This window comes from Dendropsophus ebraccatus, chromosome 1 (assembly GCF_027789765.1).
Source record: "Dendropsophus ebraccatus isolate aDenEbr1 chromosome 1, aDenEbr1.pat, whole genome shotgun sequence".
Lineage (NCBI taxonomy): Eukaryota > Metazoa > Chordata > Amphibia > Anura > Hylidae > Dendropsophus > Dendropsophus ebraccatus.
Window position 1 is genome coordinate 100,735,311 of NC_091454.1, and position 24,847 is coordinate 100,760,157.

Sequence of the window (24,847 nt, forward strand, 5' to 3'; positions counted from 1 at the left end):
AGATTAATTCTTTAAGGTGTCTAGTTTCCAAAATGGGGTCACTTATGGGGGTTTCCAGTATACAAACCTCCTAAATCAACTTAAAATAAGAACTGGTCCCTAAAAAAATCAGTTTTGGAAACTTTCACGAAAATGTGGTAATTTGCTGATAAATTTCTAAGCCCCGTAACACCCTAAAATTTGCTTATGAAATGAAGCCAGAATAAAGAGGACATATCGGTAATGTGACTTAGTAACTAATTTGTGTGATACGACTTTCTTTTTTTAGAAGCAGAAAATTTCAAAGTTCATAAAATGCTATTTTTTTCAATTTTTCATGATATTTTGATGTTTTTCACAAAAAACACACAATTTAGTGACCAAATTTTGCCACTAATATAAAGTGCCATATGTGACGAAAAAACAATCTCAGAATCGCTAGCATACGTTAAAGCATCACTGAGCTATAAGAGCATAAAGTGAGACAGGTCAGATTTTGAAAAATGAGCCTGGTCTTTTAGGTGCAAATAGGCTTGGTCTTGAAGGGGTTAATATGGTACAATTTTTCCCTCCTGTCTTTAGACAAATTGTAAAAACAGTGACAACATAAAAATAAATCTTAAAAGTGTATGACCAACTTTTATTAGCATTTACATATAGATATAAGCTACCTAAATAATAGTCATTTATACAACACATTGGTTTATTCATCTTGTGCTGATCCTGAACTACAGAAAGCTTATAGGGCACTGCACTCAGCTTTTTGGGCAAAATCCCTGCTATTTTAGTTTATTTGTTGAAGGATTCTAGCAGAATCCAAATGTCTTCTAGCTCAATGCAGTTACTCAGGATACCAGATAGGCAACTGAGTTACTAGACTTTTTCAAATATTCAAGTAGAAAATGATGAACCTCAGCGTTATGTCATGTACTTATCATAAATACCAAACCATTGTGCACATATATCGAATCAACTTTGCCCTTAATACATAGTGAAGTTTTAAGTGCATTAATCCTCTGACAGGATGGAGGCAAGGACGGAAATCAAGATTTCATTTTAAATAAATAATCATGTATAAGGTTAACCAAGCATATCCAACAAATTAATCATAGTAAAAGTAAGGAAATATTTATAATATGTACAATCTTTTTCTCAAATGCAATGTCCATCAATGTAAAAAAATCTGTCTAAAATGAAGTATATCTATCCCTCTGGCTTCACAATAAGCTTGAAGAGGAACAATTACAGTAACTTCATTTATTATGATCCCTTTATATCTTGGTTACAAGAGAAGATAAGGTATAAACATCACACAGGTAATGTGTTAAAGGGGTTTTCCCCATCTCAAATATAGGTAAATGTGCAGGGCTCATCAAATTAAATTTTTTTGCAAATACATTCAATTAGCAAGCTTGACCCCTATTGCTGACATTGTGTAGATGTATACAAATATAGGGATGGGGGGGAATTTATCAATGGAGATATAAATATATTTGTGTGTATACAAGGTCTTTGCATACTGTATGTGTGCATGCCATGTACCAAATTTATCAAAAAGGCAGACCTTCACAAATGTAAGTCCACTAACAAGCTAATAAATGTGAGTAGCTGATAGACATAGCCAGTTAAGTGTCGTGTGGATTGGTGTGAATTTACAGAAGGTGCTGTGAGGTTGACAACTGTAACTACACATATGGGTCACGCTTAACTACCAGACGCGAGAAGAGGTAACCCGCAAAAAGTAGCACATTTTTAAGCAATGGAGCAAATTCACATTGCAGTTTTTTTCCCACTCCAATCCACAAATGTACAGCAATGTTAAATTTCCCCTCATAGTATCGATATACTGTATATACACACACCAACCAGCCCACTATTTTTAGAGCAGAGTGGTGGTCTGTAACCTAGACAATAGGCTATCAACAATGGGAGTAAAAAGCAGCATATCTGGAGAAGGAGGCAAGTTTGCTAAATGAATGTATATGCAAAAATATTTACCTTAACAAGACCTACAATTCTAGGGTCAGTTGAGATGGGAATATCCCTTTGAGAGGAGATGGACAGATGCACCTCTGTGTCATACATGGCTGGAGCTCTAAAGCTTGGAAAGGAGTGGAAGGCCATCATACATGTCTACTTTTAATTTAGTCCAATCACAAATATGCTGGAATGTTGTTCTCTCTTGTTTCAAGACCTTGGCAGCTTTCTTGAGTTTCTCTTCATTTCGCTCTAGATAGTTCTGGCCATCTAACAGCAGCTGACTAAGTTTTTCCTTGCGGTTTTCATCCAGCTGTGCGTCTTCACTCATAATTGGGTTGAACCGGAAATAGGTGTCTGGGGGTAGCAGAGCATCCAGCGTTTTGTGAACCTCTGTGGAGATTGAAAAGAAAAACATTGTACAATATGAAAGCTGTAGTTACACCTAGGTTCTTACTACTTAATGGTTATTTAGGAGCAGTTTCTGATATGTGATCACTGTCCATAATCATACTCCAATCTATTAGATATAGTGTTAATATTGTTGAGTGCCTTCAGGTAATAATATACATAAATATACCTATATTTACTTTACTATATATGTAATATACCTTTATAGAGGCACCCATCTCACCTCAGGTGTTGTTCTAAGTGATGGGTCTCCAAACTGCAGCCCTGCAGCTGTTGCAATACTAGATTTCCCATCATGCCTGGACAGCCAAATCCAAAGCTTTAGCTGTCCGGGCATGATGGGAATTGTGGTTTTGCAACAGCTTTAGGACCATGGTTTGGAGACCCATGCTCTAAGCTATGAATGGCGCAGTTCAGTGATTTACTGTTCAGCAGCCCCGGCCACATAAAACTGACTGCCAGACACTGCACCCCATCTCACATTGTATTGAGGACTTTAAAGCGTATTCGCTCCAGTAATCCTATGGCTTGGTTATTGACCCTTTGGTTGGTTTCCTGGCTTTTTTTTATATTCATTTTGTGGTTTTACTATGCTTCACCCAGCTCCTCTGAGTAGCCTGCCATTTTAACCTTGCCATCTACTACAGATTTTGGACTTGAAGTCAGAACAGATCCTGGTTGAAAGGGGACAGGAACCATCTTTAACCCTAACCTGTTACCCCTTTCCTATCCATCTATTAAAGGGGGTTATCCAGGCTTAAAAAACATGGCCACATTATTCCAGAGACAGCACCACTCTTGTCCTTAGTTTGGGTGTGATTTTGCAGCTCAGTTCCTTTGAAGTGAATTAAACTGAATTGTAATAGCACCAACCCCTGTCCTCAGGTTGTGTGGCGTTTTTGCAAGAAAGTAGCGGCGTTCTTTCTAATCCCGGGGAACCCCTTTATGGATTATGCTTGGACTGTTGAACTATCTCTACAGAATGCATAAAGCAACAGCTTACTATGAGGCCTACTGGTCAATGTGATTTTTTTTCTGTATATATAATGACATGGACAATGGAAACATCATTCTTAACATAAAGTTAGGAGAAAAAATAAAACAAACAAAAAGAAAAAAAAGAAAACGCCTTCCACTGGGAATGCAGGAAAGGCCTGGTTAAAAATGTTTTCCTGAAAGAGATTTGTCACATATTTAAAGTAAATGTGTTATGTCCTGAATCGGCCCTGCAATGAGTATCAGACTAAGGTCTCGGTCAAATTAAATATTGGCTATGCTCGAAACTGCAATCCACTCCACTAGTGAATATGCTGAGCTGGCAGAGAAGGACACCATCAGCAGATTAAAATAGCTTCAACATCATTCTCTTTGTTTGCAAGAAAGATTGCAACAGTCACAGTGGAATCAATTCAAAGAAAAACTATCCATGCCTATTGAAGAGCTTATTCTTCACAATGCTTAAATGTCACTTGTTTTGTAAGAAGCAGACCAGTTTTCATATGATTGCTATGTGGCAGCTAAGCTGGTATTAACTAATTTATTTGTTAGCATTGGACACAAGATAAATTCCTTTATAAACCCCATTTACCAGACTCAAATTATTTCTTCATAGGAGATTCATGAAAATATAAGCTATATAAGCTGTTTAAAAGATAAATTATATCCATGTTAAGAATTTGAAGGTTACTTGGAAGTGCTGAATTGCATTGATTTCTTAAGAAACAAAGTTTAAGATTTAAAGCATTTTCCATAAGGCAACGGAGGAATGATAGTACAGTGGTACCTTGGTTTAAGAGTGTTTTGGTTTAAGAGCTCAGTTTTTCAAAATTGTGACTTGGTTTAAGAGCATTGCTTTGGTGTAAGAGCTCCCTGTACTGGGTGTGAGCGGGAGTGGGGGAGGGGCATGGTCTGCATAGCGGGGTCTACAGCCTTGAACTCTGACCCAGGAAGTCTCCCTCACCTTTCAATTCACAGTAGATCCACTTCAGGCTGGGGCTTGTATCAGAGGACAGGACTGTGAAGGTAATCTCTTCCTAGCTGTAACCCCGCTCTCCCCGGACAGAGAGTGCTGCTATACTGTGCCCACATCTGTCCTGCTCACTCCTTCATGCTCCCTGCAGTCTCTGTCAGCCCTTGTGTTTCCCATCCTCTCTATTACTGTACAGTAACTTATAATATCACATATTCTGCTGTTTCTGTATGTTTGTTTCATTTGTTTTATGTGTTATTCAGAATAATAAATCATTATTTTTGGTGCGTGGAAACAATTTTTTGCATTTCAATGATTTCTTATGGGAAAATTTGCTTTGGTTTAAGAGTGGATTTGGATCACAAGCATAGTCCCGGAATGAATTATGCTCGTAATCCAAGGCACCGCTGTATCTTAAAGGGCAAGTCAAGGTAGAGGTAAAAAGAAAATGAAACTTCTGCAGAAGCATAATGCATTACTTACCTGTCTATCCCAGTTTTGAAACTAACAAAAATCCATTTGTTTGGGGGGGTTCCTCTGTTTTGTGTTTCTGTTCTTCCTGGTTTGGCATTTCCCAGAATGCAATGCTTTCCCTCATGTGATCATCACAGCCCCCACCCATTACAATCAGTAAAATTAGTCCAGCAGCTGCTTCTGGCCAGTTAGAGATAGTGAATCAGTCAGGGGATTGGGTTATCCAGCCAAGCCTCCTGTGAACTGACATTGGGGCCATTTTTTTCACTTCCTGGATTTCTATCAGCTACCAGTGTGGAAGAACTGTATAGATACAGTAATAGGCTGGGTTCACACTACGTATATTTCAGTCAGTATTGTGGTCCTCATATTGCAACCAAAACCAGGAGTGGATTAAAAACACAGAAAGGCTATGATCACACAATGTTGAAATTGAGTGGATGGCCGCCATATAATGGTAAATAACTGCCATTATTTCAATACAACAGCCGTTGTTTTAAAATAACAGCAAATATTTGCCATTAAATGGCGGCCATCCACTCAATTTCAACATTGTGTGAACAGAGCATTTCTGTGTTTTTAATCCACTCTTGGTTGTGGTTGCAATATGAGGACCACAATACTGATTGAAATATACGTAGTGTGAACCCAGCCTTACATTGTATAGACACATCTATATAACTTTTAATGTACTTTTAATAAAAAACAAGTTTTTCTTATCCGAAGTTCCCCTTTAAAACATATCACAATTCAAAAACTAACTTCTGCACATTTGCTGCCTGTTGCCCACACTATTAGTAATGCAATCTGTTTACATCGTTTTACTGCTCCTGTTCATCTGAAGGATTGGGCTCTGGTGCAACTTTGGTAAGTGCAACTTTGGTGACCATCAAGCAACTATCATTATAACTTTCTTAATCTAAACAGTAGATGTGATATAAAGCAAGTTTGCAATTTACATTCATTATTTTTTTTTAAATTAACATGGAGAACACAGCACTTCCTGTTTTCAGACTTTTTTTTTTTCTCAAAAAACAGGAAACAGTCAGAAAATATGTCCTGTGTATCCCAGCCCATCTGAGCGCTCACAGAGAAAAGGCAGTCATGTGACTGATTGACATATTGAGCCGTGACTCTCTGTACTGGCCAGAATTCCTGTGTTTAGGGTGCCTTCACACACACCGGTGCGAATTTCCAGCGGAATCTGCTGCGGATCCATCGCCTGTTTATCCCTATGAGAATGCATACTTGTAGCGGGAATGACATCCCACTGCATTTATGTAAGTTAACCCCCCCCCCCCGGCTGGTCGGAGCATACATCACCTGCCCCAGCTTGCTTCAGGGGTTCCCGGCGTCTACTCGTCCCGGTCAGCCAACCAGTGTGCTGCCCCACTGGAGCTACTGATTGGCTGAGTGGGACGTGCAGCCGAGAACCCCCGAAGCAAGCTGGAGCGGGGAGCAGGTGATGTATGGTCCGGTCGGCGGGGGGGGGGGGTGGGGGGGGTTAACTTACATACACGCAGCGGGATGTCATTCCCACTGCAAGTATGTTTTCTCATAGGGGCAGTGGATGTATTCTTAAATACAGGCACTGGATCCGCCGCGTAAAATAACACACATTACAAAGTTATACAACTTTGTAATGTATGTTATGTATGTGAATGGCCCCCTTCCCTGTGTTCCCTGACCCCCATCCACGGACCCGGAAGTGTAGTGCATTATACATACCTGATTCGTGTCGACCCCTGTCCGCCGTCGTCTCTCTGCCGCGTCATAACTATGCTCATGTGCGATTGGCTGAGCACAGTTATGCTCAGCCAATCGCGGCTGAGCACAGTTATGACGCGGCAGAGGGGGGCCAGCATAAGGGACGGCAGGAGCGGGTCGGCCGGCCTCCCGAAGATTACATCACTGTCAGAAGACGGCGGACGGGGGTCGACACGAATCAGGTATGTGTAATGCACTACACTTCCGGGTCCGTGGACAGGGGTCAGGGAACACGGGGAAGGGGGCCATTCACATACATAACATACATTACAAAGTTGTATAACTATTAAAACTATTAAAATATATAAAAATATATTTTGTGAATAATTTCTTAGCACCGCACTAGCCCTTTAATGTGTTTTTTTCAACCAGCACAAGTCAGAAAATTGATTGAGACTGGACCTGGATTTCTGGTAAGTACAGCTTTTTTTACAGCATGATAACAAAAAAATAATGAATGTATATTGCAAAATTGCTTTGCATCACATCTACGGTTGATTTAGATTTTGTTAATTTTAAAAGACAGTGACACTTGATAAATAATCATTTATTATTCTGAATAACATTTAAAACAAATGAAACAAACATTCAGAAACAGCAGAATATGTGATATTATAAGTTACTGTACAGTAATGGAGATGATGGGAAACACAAGGGCTGACAGAGACTGCAGGGAGCATGAAGGAATGAGCAGGGCAGATGTGAGCACAGTATAGCAGCACTCTCTGTCCGGGGAGAGAGGGGTTGCAGCTATGAAGAGATTACCTCCACAGTCCTGTCCCTTGATGAAAGCCCCAGCCTGAAGTGTATCTGCTATGATTTGGAAGGTGAGGGAGACTTCCTGGGTCAGAGTACGGGGCTGTAGACCCCGCTATGCAGACCATGCCCCTCCCCCACTCCCACCCAGTACAGGGAGTTTTTAAACCAAAGCAATGCTCTTAAACCAAGTCACAATTTTGAAAAACTGAGCTCTTAAACCAAAACGCTCTTAAACCAAGGTACCACTGTACTTTACATTGACTGTTTTGCAACCAAAAGCTATCATGGAGTCCATACTTACAGGGGTCAGCTTTATTATCCCACTGTGTATGCACATACTCTCCCCACAAGGAGAACAAAGATTTCCAGTGGTTAATTTATTATTGAAATGACAAGTGTATGAGGACAGAAGAGATAAGTCTTGGCCGAATGATCCTATGGCCAACAGTTATTGAAGTTGTATAGCCACACAAACTCTCAGCAGTGACAGCCCGCTCAAAAAAGTAACCAGTCACAGCTCTGTCCCACCTCAAGGACTGGCTGGGAGAGAAATCAGTGCTGAGACAAGCGTGTCTCGGAATTAGCAGAAAAAGCAACAAGAGGAGAGCCCAAGAGGACTAATGTAAATGAGTGAGTGCTCTTTTATTTTCATAGTGGTCACAGCAACAAGTAAAAGAATGTATCTGAAATACCTCTTTAATGCATGGAGTTCATACCCACCTTCTGTATCAGTTGCACTGCTGATCACATTGTTTAGTTTGGCTTTCAAACTTGTGTGCGTAGCTGTAGCCTTTATTGCGCCCTCATATCGTCCTGTGCCAAGTGACACTATGCACTGGAAAGACGCTTCTGGCCATAGGCTCTTGCATTCGTGAAGAGCTAGTGCGCATGGGTTATTTATAAGCAGTCCTCCATCCTGTTAAGTACATATTAGAAATGGTCAGCATTAAGACAAGACAAGAATTATAAAGCTACCAAAATAACTACAAAAGCTTTCATACAGTAATTGACATGACTGTGACTTATACTAAAGCAAATTAAATCTAATTTCCTTCCACCTCCAGTTTGTCATCAAGGTGACCACCTTCTTAGAGGTCAGACTAAGTTTCTAAGTTGAGGGGACATTTAAACATGAGCTTTGTAAAACATCTATATAAAGCATGGAGCATAAAATTTCCTAAAACACATGTTGTAACCTAAAACTTGTAGGGTAAGGAAGAGACAAGTCCATCAATTAAAACAAAATTATTGTGCACATCAAGAAAGGCAAACAATTCATAAGCGATTGTCCAACGAAAAAAAAATCAACTGGTGTCAGAACGCTATATAGATTTGTCATTTGATGTCCTGCAGGAAGTGTTGTTTTATTTTCAGTCTGACAGTGCTCTCTGCTGACATCTCTGGCCAAGGCAGGAACTGTCCTGAGCAGGAGAGGTTTTATGTGGGGATTTTGTTTCTGCACTGGACAGTTCCTGACAGGGACAGGTGTGTCAGCAGAGATCACTGTTTCTGAATGTAAATAAAATAATAATTCCTGCAGGATATATAGTAGCTTATAAGTATGGGAAGACTTGAGATTTTTAAATAGAAGTAAATTACAAATCTATATACCTGTCTGATACTAGTTGATTTAAAAGAACAAAATTTCGCTGGACAACCCCTTTAAGCGTTAGTTGCCAACTGCCTAATCTCATAAAATTATTACCTACGAAAAAAGACACACTCTTGGGATTTTATAACAATGTTCAGATTGACAAAGACTGCTTTCAGTTGCTCTGCCTTGTACCCTTTATAATAGGAGGAAACATTTTATTTACTTCGCATGGACGCTGTCATCTACTGCCACTACATTACAAACATCTTCAAAGCAGAAACCTGGCCCTGTTCCTTATCTAGAAGATTCCCTCCCCCAAATAAATCAGGTCTCAATCTGATTTCTTTTGAAGAGAAACTTGAGAGCATCATGCATTATTTAGTAGAGATTCACACTGAGCAGATCTTATTTTACTACAGCTGTGATACTGTAGAAACAAATAAGGAGCTAAACTGAATAAGGATTCCTAACAAGTCTCTGTTCATTTGTAGAATATTCAAAAACGACTCAAAAACTACTACCACCAGCTGAAATTAATAGCCTTAAATAGTGTAGTCCTATTTAGTTAAAATATGATAGCTACTATTCCCAGGTTATCAAGCATCAAATTTTACTCCTGCAGAACGCCTACTGATGAATAATTATCCTGCGTTCATGGATTTAGATTTTAGAACTTATAACAACAGCGACACTTTAACCCCTTAACAACCAGGGGCGTACATCTACGCCCCCGCAGGCTGGGCCTAATGCAAAAGGGCGTAAATGTACGCTCTGCCGGGGGGCAGCACTATGAAGCGAGCTCAGGAGCTGATTTAGCTTTCTGGCAGGTAAGGACCAGCTGCTATCAGCAGCCGGGCCCCCCACAGTTAATGACCCCTTAAACACCGCAATTGTTTAAGTGTAAGTGACAGGAGCATCTCCTGTCACTTATCAATCAGGACCCCCGCAGCGTGTTTGTGGGGGTCCCGATCGTATGACCTGACTGCCGGAGGTCTCTTACCTTCCTCCGTGCAGTCAGGTCATCACTCTTCTGATAGAGTCTGCCACAGGCAGACACTATCAGAAGATTGCAGGCAACACTGATTACTGCTATGTTACGGCATTGCAGTGATCAATGTATGAAAAAAATTTATATATAGAATAAAATGTTTATAAAAACACACCATAGCCCCTCCCCCAATAAAAGTGTAAATATCCCCCCTTCCCATTTTATAAATAGTATTATGGGATGTATTGATCACTTTTTATTAATTTTTGTAATATCTAGAATGTAATAAAAAATCTGCAATCCTGGCATTTTTTATCACTTTTTGTTCACGCTGTTCACTGTATGGGAATAATATTGTTTTATTTTAATAGATTGGACGATTAGGCACTCTACGGTATATAATAGATTTATTTATTTTATTATTTGCATTATTTGCATTTTTCCCCCCAATTTCACCCCATAAACTATATTTTGGGGGTTCAGGCATTTATTTTATGGCTAGATTAAAAGGTGCCATTACGAAGTACACCTGTCCCTGAAAAAAACAAGCCCTCACATGGCCCTGTAGTTCAAATAATAAAAGAGTTATAGCTCTTAGAAGGAGAGGAGGAAAAAACGAAAATACAAAACTGATAATTTGCCCGGTCCTTAAATTGACTCTGTACCCACAATCTGACCCCCTCAAACCGCTTGTACCTTCGGATAGCTGCTTTTAATCCAAAATCTGTCCTGCGGTCCGTTTGGCAAGTGATGCAGTTATTATCATAAAAAAAAAAAAAAAAAAAAAAAACTTTTAAAATTGCAGCTCTAGGCCCTACGGGCGTATCTGTGCCCTAACTTTGCACCACACCTCCGTCCCTCCTCCCCGCCCTCCTCATCATTAGGAATGCTCCAGGCAGATTGCCTACTATTCCCCACCTGTGTTACCACAGCACATGGGCTGGATCATTAAGGCACCTGTGCAATGTTCAAACAGAAGTAAATGTTCCAGTGGCATTCCTAATGATGAAGAGGGTGGGGAGGAGGGACAGAGGGGTGGTGCAAAGTTAGGGCACAGATACGCCCATAGGGCACGGGGCTGCAATTTTAAAATTCATTTTTTATGACAATAACTGCATCACCTGCCGAACGGACCGCAGGACAGATCTTGGATTAAAAGCAGCTCTCCGAAGGTACAAGTGGTTTGGGGGGGGTCAGATTGTGGGTACAGAGTCACTTTAAGGCCATTTTGGGCTCTGTGCTTAAGACTGCAAGGCACTGAAGATTGACTGAATACAGTATGTCCTTTTTTTTGTTTCAGATTGATAAATCTGGGCCAATGTGTATTCTGCTAGACTTTGATGTAATTGGACAAAAATATCGGCTGATCTTAGAGACATTTCAGAAGTTTTCAAGTGACAGAGACACTTTAACTTGAAACTAGATAGTCTAAGGTTATACCAAAAGTGACCAAGTATTGCCTTCAGATATAGTAAAACATCTGATAGATCTTGGATTTAGTATTTGTACATTTACAAAGATCAAGGAGATAAATAACTTACATTCTTCATGGTCAATGCACAAACTTTTAAAACAACATCAAGTCTAGTCTATTCTTCTAGCTTTTCTATGAAAGAAAGAAAGCCCATTCTATCCTACTCCACCTCCATTTATGCAGAATCTGGACAAATCAGCTCTTACTTAGTTACAGTAATGTTCCCATAACCACCATTCACTACTCTTATGAGATGTTTTCTGTCGGAATGTAGTATTTTGTTTTCAGAAAGGTCAACTTCCTCCTCGTCTGACACAGAGACACAGAAGACATGCCAGTGGTCTTACGATTTCTTTGGGCTCACACACAAACATACCATTTATACAATAATCTCCATCATCTGAGATCATACATTCTAAGCTAAGAGAGCAGAGGAGGAATATAATGCAAGAATCACTCATCTGAGCTGCCTCAGGTCACAGGATATTACGTCAAAGGTTATACAATCTATCACAGCGCATAAAAATCTATTATAATGGGTCAATACGGGTGTGCCTATTTCCACTGACCTGAACGATAGTTTGAGGATATAAGGGGACTGTCATAGTGTCAGATATTAAAGCTAACAGAAAACCTAGTGTTAATACCCACAGCAACAAGAAGTTTAAACTGCTCTGGAAAACTGAAAGTTGTTCTTCACTTAATATTCAAAATAAGACATCCTTAACAGGCAACTGTCCGGTTTGCTTTATCATCAATAAATATCAAGTCACAGTTTGTTTAACCCCTTTCCTCCTTCAGAAGAGAAGGGTTCTTCAAAGGAGAAGGATTTGGGGTAGCCATTTCTGACAGCCCTGACATTCAGTACAACCAGGCTGTAGGGAAAGCTAATCGTATGCTGGACTGTAATGCAAGAGGTAGAACCAGTAGAAATATGGAGAATGGGATTCCGCTGTATAGAGCTCTTGGAATACCGTGTGCAGTGATTTACATGGAAGCCAGGGCCCTAGTAAGGGCCCCTGGGCCTACAAGCTTAGTACACTAATAAAGTGGTGTACCAGTAGATTGTGTACTATCAGAGCAGTCACAGAGCAAAAGGAAAGTATTACAGGGCTTAGAAACAATACCACTGTTCCCACCAGGGGTGAAGCACCCTACTAGACATAATAAATAAGAGTCATAACATATGACTATGTTGATGGAAATATGATGTTGATGAAAAAAAAGGATTTATCTAATTGGTAAACCAATTTCTCTGAATCCGCATAATAGGGAGGGAAGCAGGTGCTGTCCTGGGGAATTCAGACAAACAGGCTTACCAGTAAGACTAATCTTATTTTTTCTCCTCACCTCCTCAATGGACTATGGAACTGTCCTGGTCTCAGACACAGAGGAAGGAGAGAAACATTTGACAGTGTGTGTGTGTGTGTGTGTGTGTGTGTGTGTGTATCTCCCTTCTCGTTGTGCTAATAGGTCAATGTCTGAATGCTCAGAACCCAACCGATAAAAACTATTGGGATGTCAAAAATTTGAGTGACACATACACTTTCAGAATAAAGGTCGTACTCTGCTTAACAATGCTGAGGATTAAAGAGGTATGAAAGGAAAGTTATAAAGGCAGAAGTAACAGCATTCCATGCCTCGGCATGAGAAAGGTAAAGAAAATGCACCAAATATGCAATTATGATGACAATAAGCAGACATCTCCATTTCCAGTAACAAGATATTAGCTGACTGTACAGTCATACAATTTACCATGAAGTCGCAGTAACACAATTTGCATGAGGCAAGGGAAAAAAATGCCGGATAAATTATGATGTCCACATAGACAGTGGTGCACTGAAGAGGAACAAGCTTTACTCTGTCAAGGGTAACATGGATCTTTTGTTTAGGAAGCTGAGCAAGTGATGCCAGAAGGCACAGTATTCTGTTTTTCAATAACGCTTTTTATTAGTGTCAGGGCTGTCAAGCTGCTACAGAATAATTTCAGTTCAGGTTTCCTTTTTGTTTTATGGGATTAGGTCAATCACAGTCTGTAGAAGAATAATGATGTGAAGTGGAGGATGTGTTTGACGTGATTATGAGCCGCCTTTAGGCACATTCACAGGACTCTGCTCACTAAAGATGCTCTACTTAATCTTCAATCCTCATGCCTGTGTAATGTTATAATGGAAATGACAACTTGTATTACAAAAATACAATATACTAGAACAAGGCTAAATAATTATTATTTAGTTGGTGTATCTGCCACTTACCTGGTGCAAGTCATTCCCAAGAACATACTCCTGGAAGTAACCCGGTGCTGCAGATGAAGCTCGAATTGCTTGCCACAAATTATATTGACATCCTCCCATGTAAGGCGATTTAACACCTGGAAAATGGTTGTAGTTCCGGAACACAAATGCCTTTAAAGGTATTCCTCTGTTAACTATGGTACTCACAGCAGCGACCTAGAACAATACCAATATAACACAGTATAATGACAATGGCCAGGTAGTCATGTCAGTGCACAGCGATTCTTAATAAAATGGCTATCCCCCTCAGGTCTAATAATAAAAATGTAAAAATTAACTAAATAGCAAAAGATTCTCAAACAGATTTTCCTGAAGCTTGAAAGTCACCAAGGGGTATGACCTAGAACAGCCGAAACTGTTCAGAATACACAAATCATGGATTCTTCAAAGATTTACATGTTTATAAAGGATTAAGACTGTATCTACTAATAAAATAGAGAGGATACGCAGAAAATATCACAGTTTATGTATATAACGTATTCAATAGATTAGTAATGCCTGGATGACTGTGAAACCTAAAACACATGAAATTAGGTAGGGTATACATATTTTCTACATGTTGGTTTACCTTTTCGGGAAAAAATTACTATACATTGAAATCGGTCATGCTGTCATCAGAGGACACTTGTATTATTATAGAAATTGGCAAGGGCCACACCATTGTTATATAGGGCTGGATAAATAGACATACTGGATGTATGGATGGTCTGAAATGTCACATAAAAATAAATGGATTTCTGTAATTTTACTATACAGAGCATATTATATAAAATCGGGAATACCACATGTTCATAAAGTTCTTTTTATAAGGCGATCAGCCTGTGGCACTGTAGAGGTGCCATGGAAGCCCAAGTTGCTTTGATAACAGCCTTCAGCTCTTCTGCATTGTTGGGTTTGGTGTCTCTCATCTTCCACATAGATTCTCAATGCTGTTAAGGTCAGGTGAATTTGCTGGCTAATCTAGCACAGGGATACTACGGTATTGGTACTTTTGGCAGTGTGGACAGGTGCAAAGTCTTGCTGGAAAATAAAAACTCCATCTCCAAAAAGCTTGTCGGCAGAGGGAAGCATGAAGTGCTCTCATATTTCCTTGTATACGGCTGCGCTGACTTTGGTGTTGATGAAACACAGTGAACCTACACCAGCAGATAATATGGCTCCCCAAACCATCACTGATTGTGGAAACTTAACACTAGACCTCAAGCAGCTTGGATTGTGTCTCTCCACTCTTCCTCCAGACTCTGGGACCTTGATTTCCAAATGAAATGCAAAATTTACTTTCACCTGAACACAACACATTTGACCAATGAGCAACCGCCCAGTTCTTTTTTTTTTCTTGGCCCAGGTAAGAGGCTGCTGGTGTTGTCTATTGGTTAAGAGTGGCTTGACACAGGGAATGCGACACTTGTAGTCTATGAAGCAGTGGCTCCAGCAGCAGTCCACTCCTTGTGAATCTCCCCTAAATTTTTGAAAGGCCTTTTCTTAACAGTCCTATCAAGGCTGCAGTTGTCCCCACTGCTTAAGCATCTTTTTCTACCACACTTTTTCCTTCCACTTAACTTTCCATTAATATGCTTTGATACAGCACTCTGAGAACAGCCAGCTTCTTTAGAAATAACCTTTTGTGGCTTAACCTCCTTGTGGAGTGTATGAATGACTGCCTTCTTGACATCTGTCAAGTCAGCAGTCTTCCCCATGATTGTGTCGGCTACTGAACCAGACTAAGGGTCCCTTTACACAGACACATTATCTGACAAATTTTTGAAGCCAAAGCCAGGGACAGGAAAGACAGATTTCTCCTCTTTTTTTAAATTAATTCCTGGTTTTGGCATAAAAATTGGTCAGATAATCTGTCAGTTATCTGTGTGTGTAAACAGGCCCTGATGGCCCTGTTACACACACACACAGATTTATCTGACAGATCATTGAAGCCAAAGCCAAGAACAGACTATGAACAAAGAACAGGTCATAAAAAGAAAGACTGAGATTTCTCCTCTTTTCAAATCCATTCTTGGCTTTGGTCTCAAAAATCTGTCATATCTGTCAGCTAATCTGTGTGTAATAGGGCCTAAGGGTACAAACACACACACCGTATACGCAGCAAATACGCAGCAGATTTGATGGTGCAGATTTGATGCTGTGTTCAGTTATTTAGATCTAATCTGCTGCGTATCGCAGCAGTAAATACGCTGCGTATACGGTGTGTGTGTTTGTACCCTAAGGTTGCATTCCCACGTTCCGTGATCCTGACGGATCACGGACGTGAAATGCATGTACCGGAGTCCCCCCGCGCCCGGACAGCATCTGTAATTAGATGCTACGAGCGGGGAAGACTGTATTCATAAGCGCCGCGCTGGAGTAACAGCACCGCGCGGCTGATTCATTACAGCGCGGCGCTTATGAATACAGTCTCCCCCGCTCCCAGCATCTAATTACAGATGCTGTCCGGGTGCGGGAGGACTCCGGTACATGCATTCCATGTCCGTGATCCGTCAGTATCACGGAACGTGGGAATGCAGCCTTAAGGTACCTTTTTAAATGCTGAGGAAGCCTTTGCAGGTGTTTTGAGTTAATTCTAATTTTCTGAGATAATACATTTTGGGTTTTCCTGGCAGTAAATCCTAATAATTATCAGTAACATAAATAAACAATAGAAAAAGTTCACTCTGTTTGTAATGACTCTATATAATATAGGTGTTTCATTTTTTTTATTGAATTACTGAAAAAGAAACTTTTTGTTTATATTCTAATTTATTGAGATGCACTTTTATACGAGGGATGCACAGAGTGCCATTTACTAAATGGCACTACTATATGAGGTATATACAAAAGGCACCATCTACTATATAGAGCTTGTCGCTCTAGGATCCGCGCCAGTGTGCCTGCAGCAGTGAGTACTGTGTAAGACTGGAAAGAATATACCACACCCTATAGGGCAGATAGCAGTTGATAACAGCTGGAAGGATTGAGGTTTAAATTAGAAGTAATTTACAAATCTGGAGAACTTTCTGACACTTGTACAATAAACATCTTGAGTGCACATGAATATTGTACAAGGCCATTACACTGACATGGTAATGTTGCTCCATCCCCTACATACAATGCTGCCTGAACTGCTGAGCATATGCACTACTGCAGCCATTCAGACTGGTTTACTATCATCAGAGTGGAATTCACATGATGATCCAGCACTTCCTGTTAGGAAACCATAGTCAAAATAGGATGTTTTAGAACACAGAAGACAGAAGACTTGATGAGAACTTTTCCAGAGACAAATACGCAGAGTGGCTGACATTCAGAATTATAGTACGTCTGGTGCTTCCATCAATTGCATGACTATTTGCAATGCAACATTTTATGAAGTGGCCTTTGTGTTTTACCGCAGCTTAACAGCATTACATCAGCACTTGATAAAGCAGAACACAGCCGTGAATAAACTTCCCAGCCCACAGTTGTATTATACTAAATGAATAATTGATCCACTTAACGGTAAGTGATGCTTTTCAAAGCTGGAAAACAACTGTCTCCGTCAAACGGCTCCTTTGTTGTAAAATAGAAAGCAGCAGAAATATTCATTTTTATATTATTCTGATTATTGTCTAGAAGAATAAATAATTCTGAATCTTCTATTCTACTGACATGACTCTAGGATTAGACTGTTCATTTTACATAGTAATATATTTATATGTACAGTGGATATAAAAAGTCCACAAACCCCCGTTAAAATGCTAGGTTTATAGCATGTAAAAAAAAATCTGTTATTTGTAAATTCCATTGAAAAACAAATTGAAATCCTTTAAAGACATAGAAATAACAAAGCTAAAATAATGTGATGACCTTAGTGCCACAGACAACCTGAGGACATGTGTGCTGGTGCTTTTGCAAGTAAGTAACTTTTATAAATTATCCCAGTTTTACATCAAGGCACTCAGCCAGCAAACTGAATCTCCCAGCATGCACTGCATCTGAGACAACTGCTGGGTATCCAACCCTGTCTTGTAGTATCTGCCCACCATTGGCTCAATCTGCTTCTACTTTGCACAGTAAACACAGTATCTATCTACCTAAAAATCTACAGACATAGATTAGAGAGAGGGATGAAACAACAGTGTCTCCTTTCCCCTATACTACTCAGGAGAGGCTGTTGTAACCCCAACTATGGACAGGTGTGATGTCAGTGGTGAGCACGGTTACAGATGAAGTGTTACAGCTTGCCCGGCAACAAAAGAGACAAAGATCATGTCACGGATCATGTCAAGATCACGGACAAATTCATGTAATAGAAGCCTATTACAAACAAGCTTAGATTATGGGTGGGGATTAAACAGGGTTAAATCTTTCTTATCCAGAGTTCCCCTTTAAAGGTGTTTTGTTGTTTTAAATTTACTTGTCCCTTATACACAGGATAGGGGGCAAGTATGACCTCCTTGCCCCCTGGGATCTCTCTATTGCCTATCCGGCTCCTTTGTTATTAATCAATTGTCGCAGCTCCATTTATTCTCTATGGAGTTGCCCGAGAGAGCCGAGTACAGGACTCTTTCCGGCAGCTTCATAAAGAATAGAGAGATCCCCTGGGTAGGGAAGTCACACCGCCCGCAATTTCATACTTGTTCCCTATCCTGTGGATGGGGGACAAGTATTTTTAATCGGAAAACCCCTTTCAACACAGGTTTCTACTGTCAAATCTTGTACAATTTTGAAGAACAATTATGTACATCGGTATACAGTCACAGGCCAAAAAGAGGGAAACAAACTGTCCTAGCATTGCTAACAACTCAATAAGGTGGACAAAAAAAACTTAGAATGTTCCGATAAGACTTCTAATACAAAAAAAAAAAAAACAGAAGAGAAAGCACTATAACAGCACACCTTTATGATTTCACAAAAATATATAATTTTATTTAAGCACAGAAAAACATTAAAAACATACAATCATAGTGCAAACCAGATGCACTGATTCCTCTGTCCAAAATATGGCAGTGGTATACTGCCTGTGTCCCTAAATAGGGGAAGCAAGATATAATAAACTAATGCACAGAGGTTTGGGGTGCAGATTAATACATGATCAGGGTATCAAATATGCATAATGAACTGCATGTTTTTAATGTTTTTCTGTGCTTAAATAAAATTATATATTTTTGTGAAATGATAAAGGTGTGCTGTTATAGTGCTTTCTCTTCTGTTTTTTTTTTTTTTTGTATTGTGATTCGCCTGAGCACTATAGCACCCTAACATTAATCACTTGGTGGTGCCCTCCCCATAACCATTACTAATACCGATAATCACACTGCATTTATAAGTGCATGTTTTCCACATATGCAGTGAAAGCTTGTGATGTATATGTCAAGTGTTTCCATAGGCCCCATTATCTGACAGTGGTCTCTGTTCAGGCTGTATATGTTAAGGTTTACAGTTCTTTAGAGTACAGAATAGCAGAGCAGATTAAGCCATTCCATACAGAGGTACTGCTTGCTTATAGTCATCTAGAGACAAAACATGTTAACTCATTGTTAAGATCAGTGGCTATATAAAGTTGCCATTATTGATAAAAGGAAGGCTTCTCAAGACTACAGTGCCACATTTTTTTATTCATCTATGTTTGCATCAAAGTACTAGGCAATAAACTATACACAATGGCCTATAAATTCAGGTACAAAAGGATATAATAAAGGATTCAATATGCATGCAGGTGGAGGACCACAGCTATACATGATGGGAACTGAAGACCGCTACCCTCATGAGCTGCATTTGAAGCCATGTCTACCCTTGGCAAGTTTTTCTCCTTAAACTACAGAAACAGAGTTCTTGTCAAACCCTCCTACGTTATGTCTGAATAGGCAGCAATCCAATTAGCAGGCACACATCCAAATATTCGTTTTTTAGTCAAGAATTTTTCAAACGTCTTCCAAAAACAAGCTACATTATAACTATATAATCCATCACACACTATACAATGTACAAAGTGCAAAAGTACTCACTTTAGGACATAAGGGATTTCTTGCAGTCTCAATCATAAGGTCAGAACCCATTCGTTCCCTTTTAGAAAGAATAAATAAATAAAAATTATAAATATGAGTAATAATGAACAACATGCTGTTAAAGGTCTTGTACCACCCTTAACACCCTTTTCAGATCCACAGAATAAAGGATAGCTGTATGAATGTAGTGGGTCTGACAGATGGAAACTCCCAAAATCTTGAGAATTAGGTTTTTGTAGGCCCTGTTCAAATGGATAAAGCTGTGGTCATACATGTGTACAACTACCACTCCATTCATTGTCTACGTGACTGCTGAAGACAGAAAAGTACATTTTCAGCAGACCCATGGGGAATGGAATGGATCAGCAAAAAGCATGCATGACCACCAAACAGTTTGTAGCTTTGAAAATAGAGGATTGTGTTAATGGTAGCACAAACTCTTTTATGAACACATTTGAGTTAAATTCCCTTTAATGTTAGGGAAAAAGTAATGTAATTCATATTATCAATACAGATGTGCATACCTGCTGAAAGTTTGTATCCCGTAGCCTGGAGAAGGTGGATGCAGCCTGAGGACTGCCTGGAAAACATGGATACAGCCATAAGCCATATTCATGTTTTCCAGTCCTGGGGCTGCATCCACCTTCTCCAGGCAGAGGGATTCAAATGTGATCTTTCGGTTTCATGCAAACCCAAACTCTCGGCAGGTTTGCTCATCTCTAATTACCACTTCCTCTCTCATGCAAAACATAATAAAACAATGGTAATACAATATATACCACACTAGAAACTCTGCTGCAGTGAGACATGACCTTACCTTTGGTCACATCCCACGGTACTTCTATTAGAGTATTCTCATGTATTATGCATACTTTACCATTTTCTATATTCCTCCCTGGTGATAGGTTTAAGGATTGTATTCCTCATTATCAGCTGCCCTACATTGCTGACCTGTATAACTAACTAGGCCCTAATATAGCACACTTGAACAAGGCAAGCCAAGAACCACCAAATGGATTGTAAAAATGAATGAAATTATAGTTCCACTTTAAGGATCTTAGTTGTCTCTATTAATGTACATGGTTAAAGGGTTTTAAAAAACCTCATTCTCTCAAGGCAGAAAAAAAAAAATCAGTGCAGGTACTAGCGCTTGAAGCAGTATTTCAAATCTGCAGCATACTCTATGGGGGAGATTTATCAAACCGGTGTAAAGTAGAATTGTCTTAGTTGCCCCTAGCAACCAATCAGATTCCACCTTTCATTTCCAAAAGAGTCTGTGAGGAATGAAAGGTGGAATCTGATCGGTTGCTAGGGACAACTGAGCCAATTCTACTTTACACCTGTTTAAAAATCCTAAACACATAGGGGGAGATTTATCAAACACTGATTTCCACCTTTGCAATCCAAAGGGTAAAATCGGAAAATCTGCACAAAAATACATCTGAAGTTTTTACGTTAAGGCTGGGTTCATACTGTTTGTGCAATCCATACACAGAAATGTGGTTGGCTACGTTTTCACGTCAGTTAAAAAAAAAAAGATGCATTTTGATCCTTTATTTTTATAATAGAAATCAGTGTAAAAACAGATGCACACAAATGCATCAGTTTTTTCATTAGTTGTTTTTTTTTTTTTTTTTTTTTTTTTTGCAAAAAAATTGTGTGAACCCAGTGAAACACATTTATTTTTTAAATGTTTCTCCTCATCTAAACATGACCTAAAAGGGATTATGCAATTTAAGTGTATTGATAGTAATGTAGTGGTGACATTGTGTTCACTCTCCAAAGATGATAACAAGAGAATGCATACTTACTTGAGCATTTTTTCCCACATTTCACTATTATAGTAGGCATGGCTCCAGCCCATTTTAACAGTTCCAACAATAACGTTCTGCTTAAAGACGTCGTTTCCTATTTTACGATACAGGGCTTCACATTCATCAAGAGGGATGTGGAATAACCCCAGCATAAATGCCAATATAGCCCCTAGTAAGGAAGAAAATATTTATGAATATAGAACATGCCTGAAAAACAACATAAAACACCACAACATTGAACCTAAAGGGAATCAATCAGCACATTTGTGGTGATTAGGCTCCCAGAATGACAGCACAGACCTTGCAGCCAGGTCTCCTATGGTGGCGGGATGGGGAGTGGGTGGGGAAGGTTTCAGGTCTCCATAGGCTTCATGAAGGGTAAAATGCTTTTTAATGCCGTGCAAGGCAGGGGACAGCCGTGCGCTACTCATCTGGACTGTGGCTAGTCATGGCTCTCTGTCCTATCAGTGCACTCTGCAGGGTGCTTGACAGGCAAGGAGACCAGTTAGCAGCCACTAACAGGCCTCCTGGCCAGCTCCTAAGTCTGTGCAACCATTCTCAGAGTCAAATCAGCACAAATGTGCGGATTGGTTCCATTTAAAAGGGGTATTCCAGTACATTTCTCTCAAAGTTTTACAAATTAGTAACTTTATTAAAGAAAATATACTTTATATATTTAATTTACATTTATGCATTGACTGGAAGGAGTAAGGGGCGGCTCCTCAGCTACCACCAATGGCTGTGTCAGGAACTGTCTGCCAATTAATGTAAAAAAAAATGGTTCTTGATAATCAGTAATGTAAAAGGTCCAGAGATCAGCCACTGGACAAGCAAAAGCTCGTCCGCAAGCTGACTGGATTTTTTGCTGGTCTATCGGCTGCACTTTATCAACAGTATGGCAAACAATGATTATTTAAATGAGCGCTGAGAATAACCCTCATCCTCTGCAGTAGTCAGACAGTGTTAAGGGGCCCTGAAATCATTTGCACTAAAAAACTGCAGCACACACCGTGCACCACAAACCCTGACAAAGAGCTAAGGTTTAGGTAGTAACGGGCAAGGCTTCAGATGCATTTTTAGTGCAGATGAAGCCAACTGGTTTAAACTAAAGTCCCTACTACACAAAGCAATCATCAGCCATTCTGGCCTATAACTGATTTGTGTAATAAAAGGCAATGATCAGCAGACATGCACAATGTTGGCTGATCTTTGGCTTTCAACATGTTGAAAGACAAACAACAACGATGGCAACAATCTGTTGCCGTCGCTCCGTTAAACATCTCCTGTGGGCTCCTCCAGCAGCTCCCCCCCCCCAGCACTTACACTCTTGTCGGCGTGTGGAATAGTGCCAGCAGCGAACGGGGAATGAGAAGCAGCGAACGGGGAATGAGAAGCAAGCAATGCCGACCTGACAGATTGGGACTTGCTTGCTCCCGCTGACGTCCCAGTGTAAGACTTAGACTAGACAATCTAAAGGTGTACCAGATTTATCAAACAGTCTAAAATTTAGATTTATCAGTGTTTTTGTGTAGGTCTTGGCTGTAAACCAGAGTAGGATGGGTTCAGACCAGGGTAAAAAAAAAAGTTACAAGCTATCCTGTAACCTCTACAGTAAAACTTTACATGAATTTCTTTAGCTCATTTTGCTCTATAACACAATGCCAGTAGATCATACCAAATGTTCAACAGGTTCTTTTTAAAACCAAATCAATCATAATCTTTCCTTGCATGAGAAAGTGAAGGTAGCTAGCAGGGCTGCTTCTGCCATGAGGCGGAATGAGAATTCCGCCTCAGGCGGCAGATTCTATGGTCCTGCAGTGGGCGGCAGAATCTTCTCTGCCACTGTCATTTTAGTGAAGTTTAACTTAACTAAAATGACAGCAGCCCCGGCCTTCTAACAGTGCTCAGTCCCTGGCTGGCCCCATACCGCCCTCCCCAGGAACTGCCGAGCTACGTCTCTTTGATGAGTGATGTCACCCAGCGGTCTTCCTGAGGATTGGGTAAGAGCCTGAACAGACGGCCACAATGGCTCCACACTTGGTCCCTCCTCAGACCCAATCCAAGTGAGTATTTTAACCAGGGCAAGGGGGAGGCTGGTGGCTGAGGGTAATGATTGTTTGTAGGTTAGGGCCGGGGGGGGGGGGGGGGTTGCTGTCTGCAGGGGGAGATCAGTCTCACAGCTGGGGAGGGAGCAAGCCAGGTGTAAGAAAGTGCCAGGTCTGCAGCCCAGGGATTTACAGTCACTGTGTGGAGTTCCCTGAGCATGTGGGAGCTAAGTCAGGGGCAGTGTAGTGTGCAGATAGGAGTGTGCACACCAGAGAGGACACATCATCCATCTTTGTGACAGCTCCTGATCCCCGGTGATGTAGAGGATGCAGACTGATAGCAGCAGACATATGAGTTGGCTCCTCCAGCACCAGAGCCGTTGTATCCTGCCAGTGGGTGCTCCTCCTCCTGCCTGAGCTGGACTCCAGCCCCTTCCTCCACTGCTATATCTCAGTGCATACCCCAGTCTGGGGCATAGTGGTGGGGGTGGTATATAGTAGCACACTTGGATATATTTGTACACTGAGGCATGGTGGTGGAGTTGGTATATATCAGCAAATGTGAATATAATATTTTATATATATATATATATATATATATAAATATATATATATATATATATATTTATATTTATATATATATAAATAAAAAGGGGGTTGCAGGACGGCACTGTGTAGGCTCAAGGCTCAGGTGGGTGCACAACCTCAGGTAGCCAGACCTAGGCTTCCGGATCCATAGAAAAGGTAATACGAGGCGGCACTCCGGTATAAAGTGAATGAAAAAAGGTTTTATTCACCCATAAATGTGTAACGTTTCGATCTCTCGTTGAGATATTTTTCAAGCTACTTGAAAGAGCTCAACGAGAATTGAAACGTTACACATTTATGGGTGAATAAAACCTTTTTTCATTCACTTTATACCGGAGTGCCGCCTCGTATTACCTTTGCTATATACTGGGGGGCCCCAGTTTTCATATATGAACACTGGGGCCCCCAGTGTACATATATCCACATGTGCTGTTATATACCACCCCTTCCACTAATATAATACAGTGTACATATGCAGCCATGTATACCCCACTATACTGCCATATACCACACTATACTGCTAAATAGTGTGGAGCGGCAGGCTGGCATGCTGTGCAGACTAGTTAGTAATGAAGCGCACAGCTTTGTCTGGATCCAGCCCTCAGCCTCTTTGTGCTTAAACTTGCAGTACAACAAATACAGCTTAAAGATTATGCCTGGTTCTTTATAAAGTAGGAGGCTTATGAGGTTCTGCAGCAGCTGAGGTGTGTAATAAGGTTCTGCAGCAGTTGAGGTG

General features: G+C 40.3%; 1 protein-coding gene across 3 annotated transcripts in view; it reads right to left on the reverse strand.

Annotated features, from left to right (window-relative positions):
• Positions 1 to 598: 598 nt before the first annotated feature.
• Positions 599 to 24,847, reverse strand: part of PNPLA8 (patatin like phospholipase domain containing 8) — a 43,351-nt gene continuing 19,102 nt past the window's right edge. For all 3 annotated transcript variants that reach the window (XM_069976070.1, XM_069976076.1, XM_069976063.1), the window contains exons 6-10: positions 21,476 to 21,647; positions 19,665 to 19,722; positions 13,648 to 13,842; positions 8,057 to 8,252; positions 599 to 2,349 (exon numbers count right to left, since the gene is read on the reverse strand). In XM_069976070.1, coding sequence (XP_069832171.1) covers positions 2,075 to 2,349; positions 8,057 to 8,252; positions 13,648 to 13,842; positions 19,665 to 19,722; positions 21,476 to 21,647 — 896 coding nt within the window. In that variant the 3' untranslated portion in view covers positions 599 to 2,074. The remainder of the gene's footprint in view (positions 2,350 to 8,056; positions 8,253 to 13,647; positions 13,843 to 19,664; positions 19,723 to 21,475; positions 21,648 to 24,847) is intronic.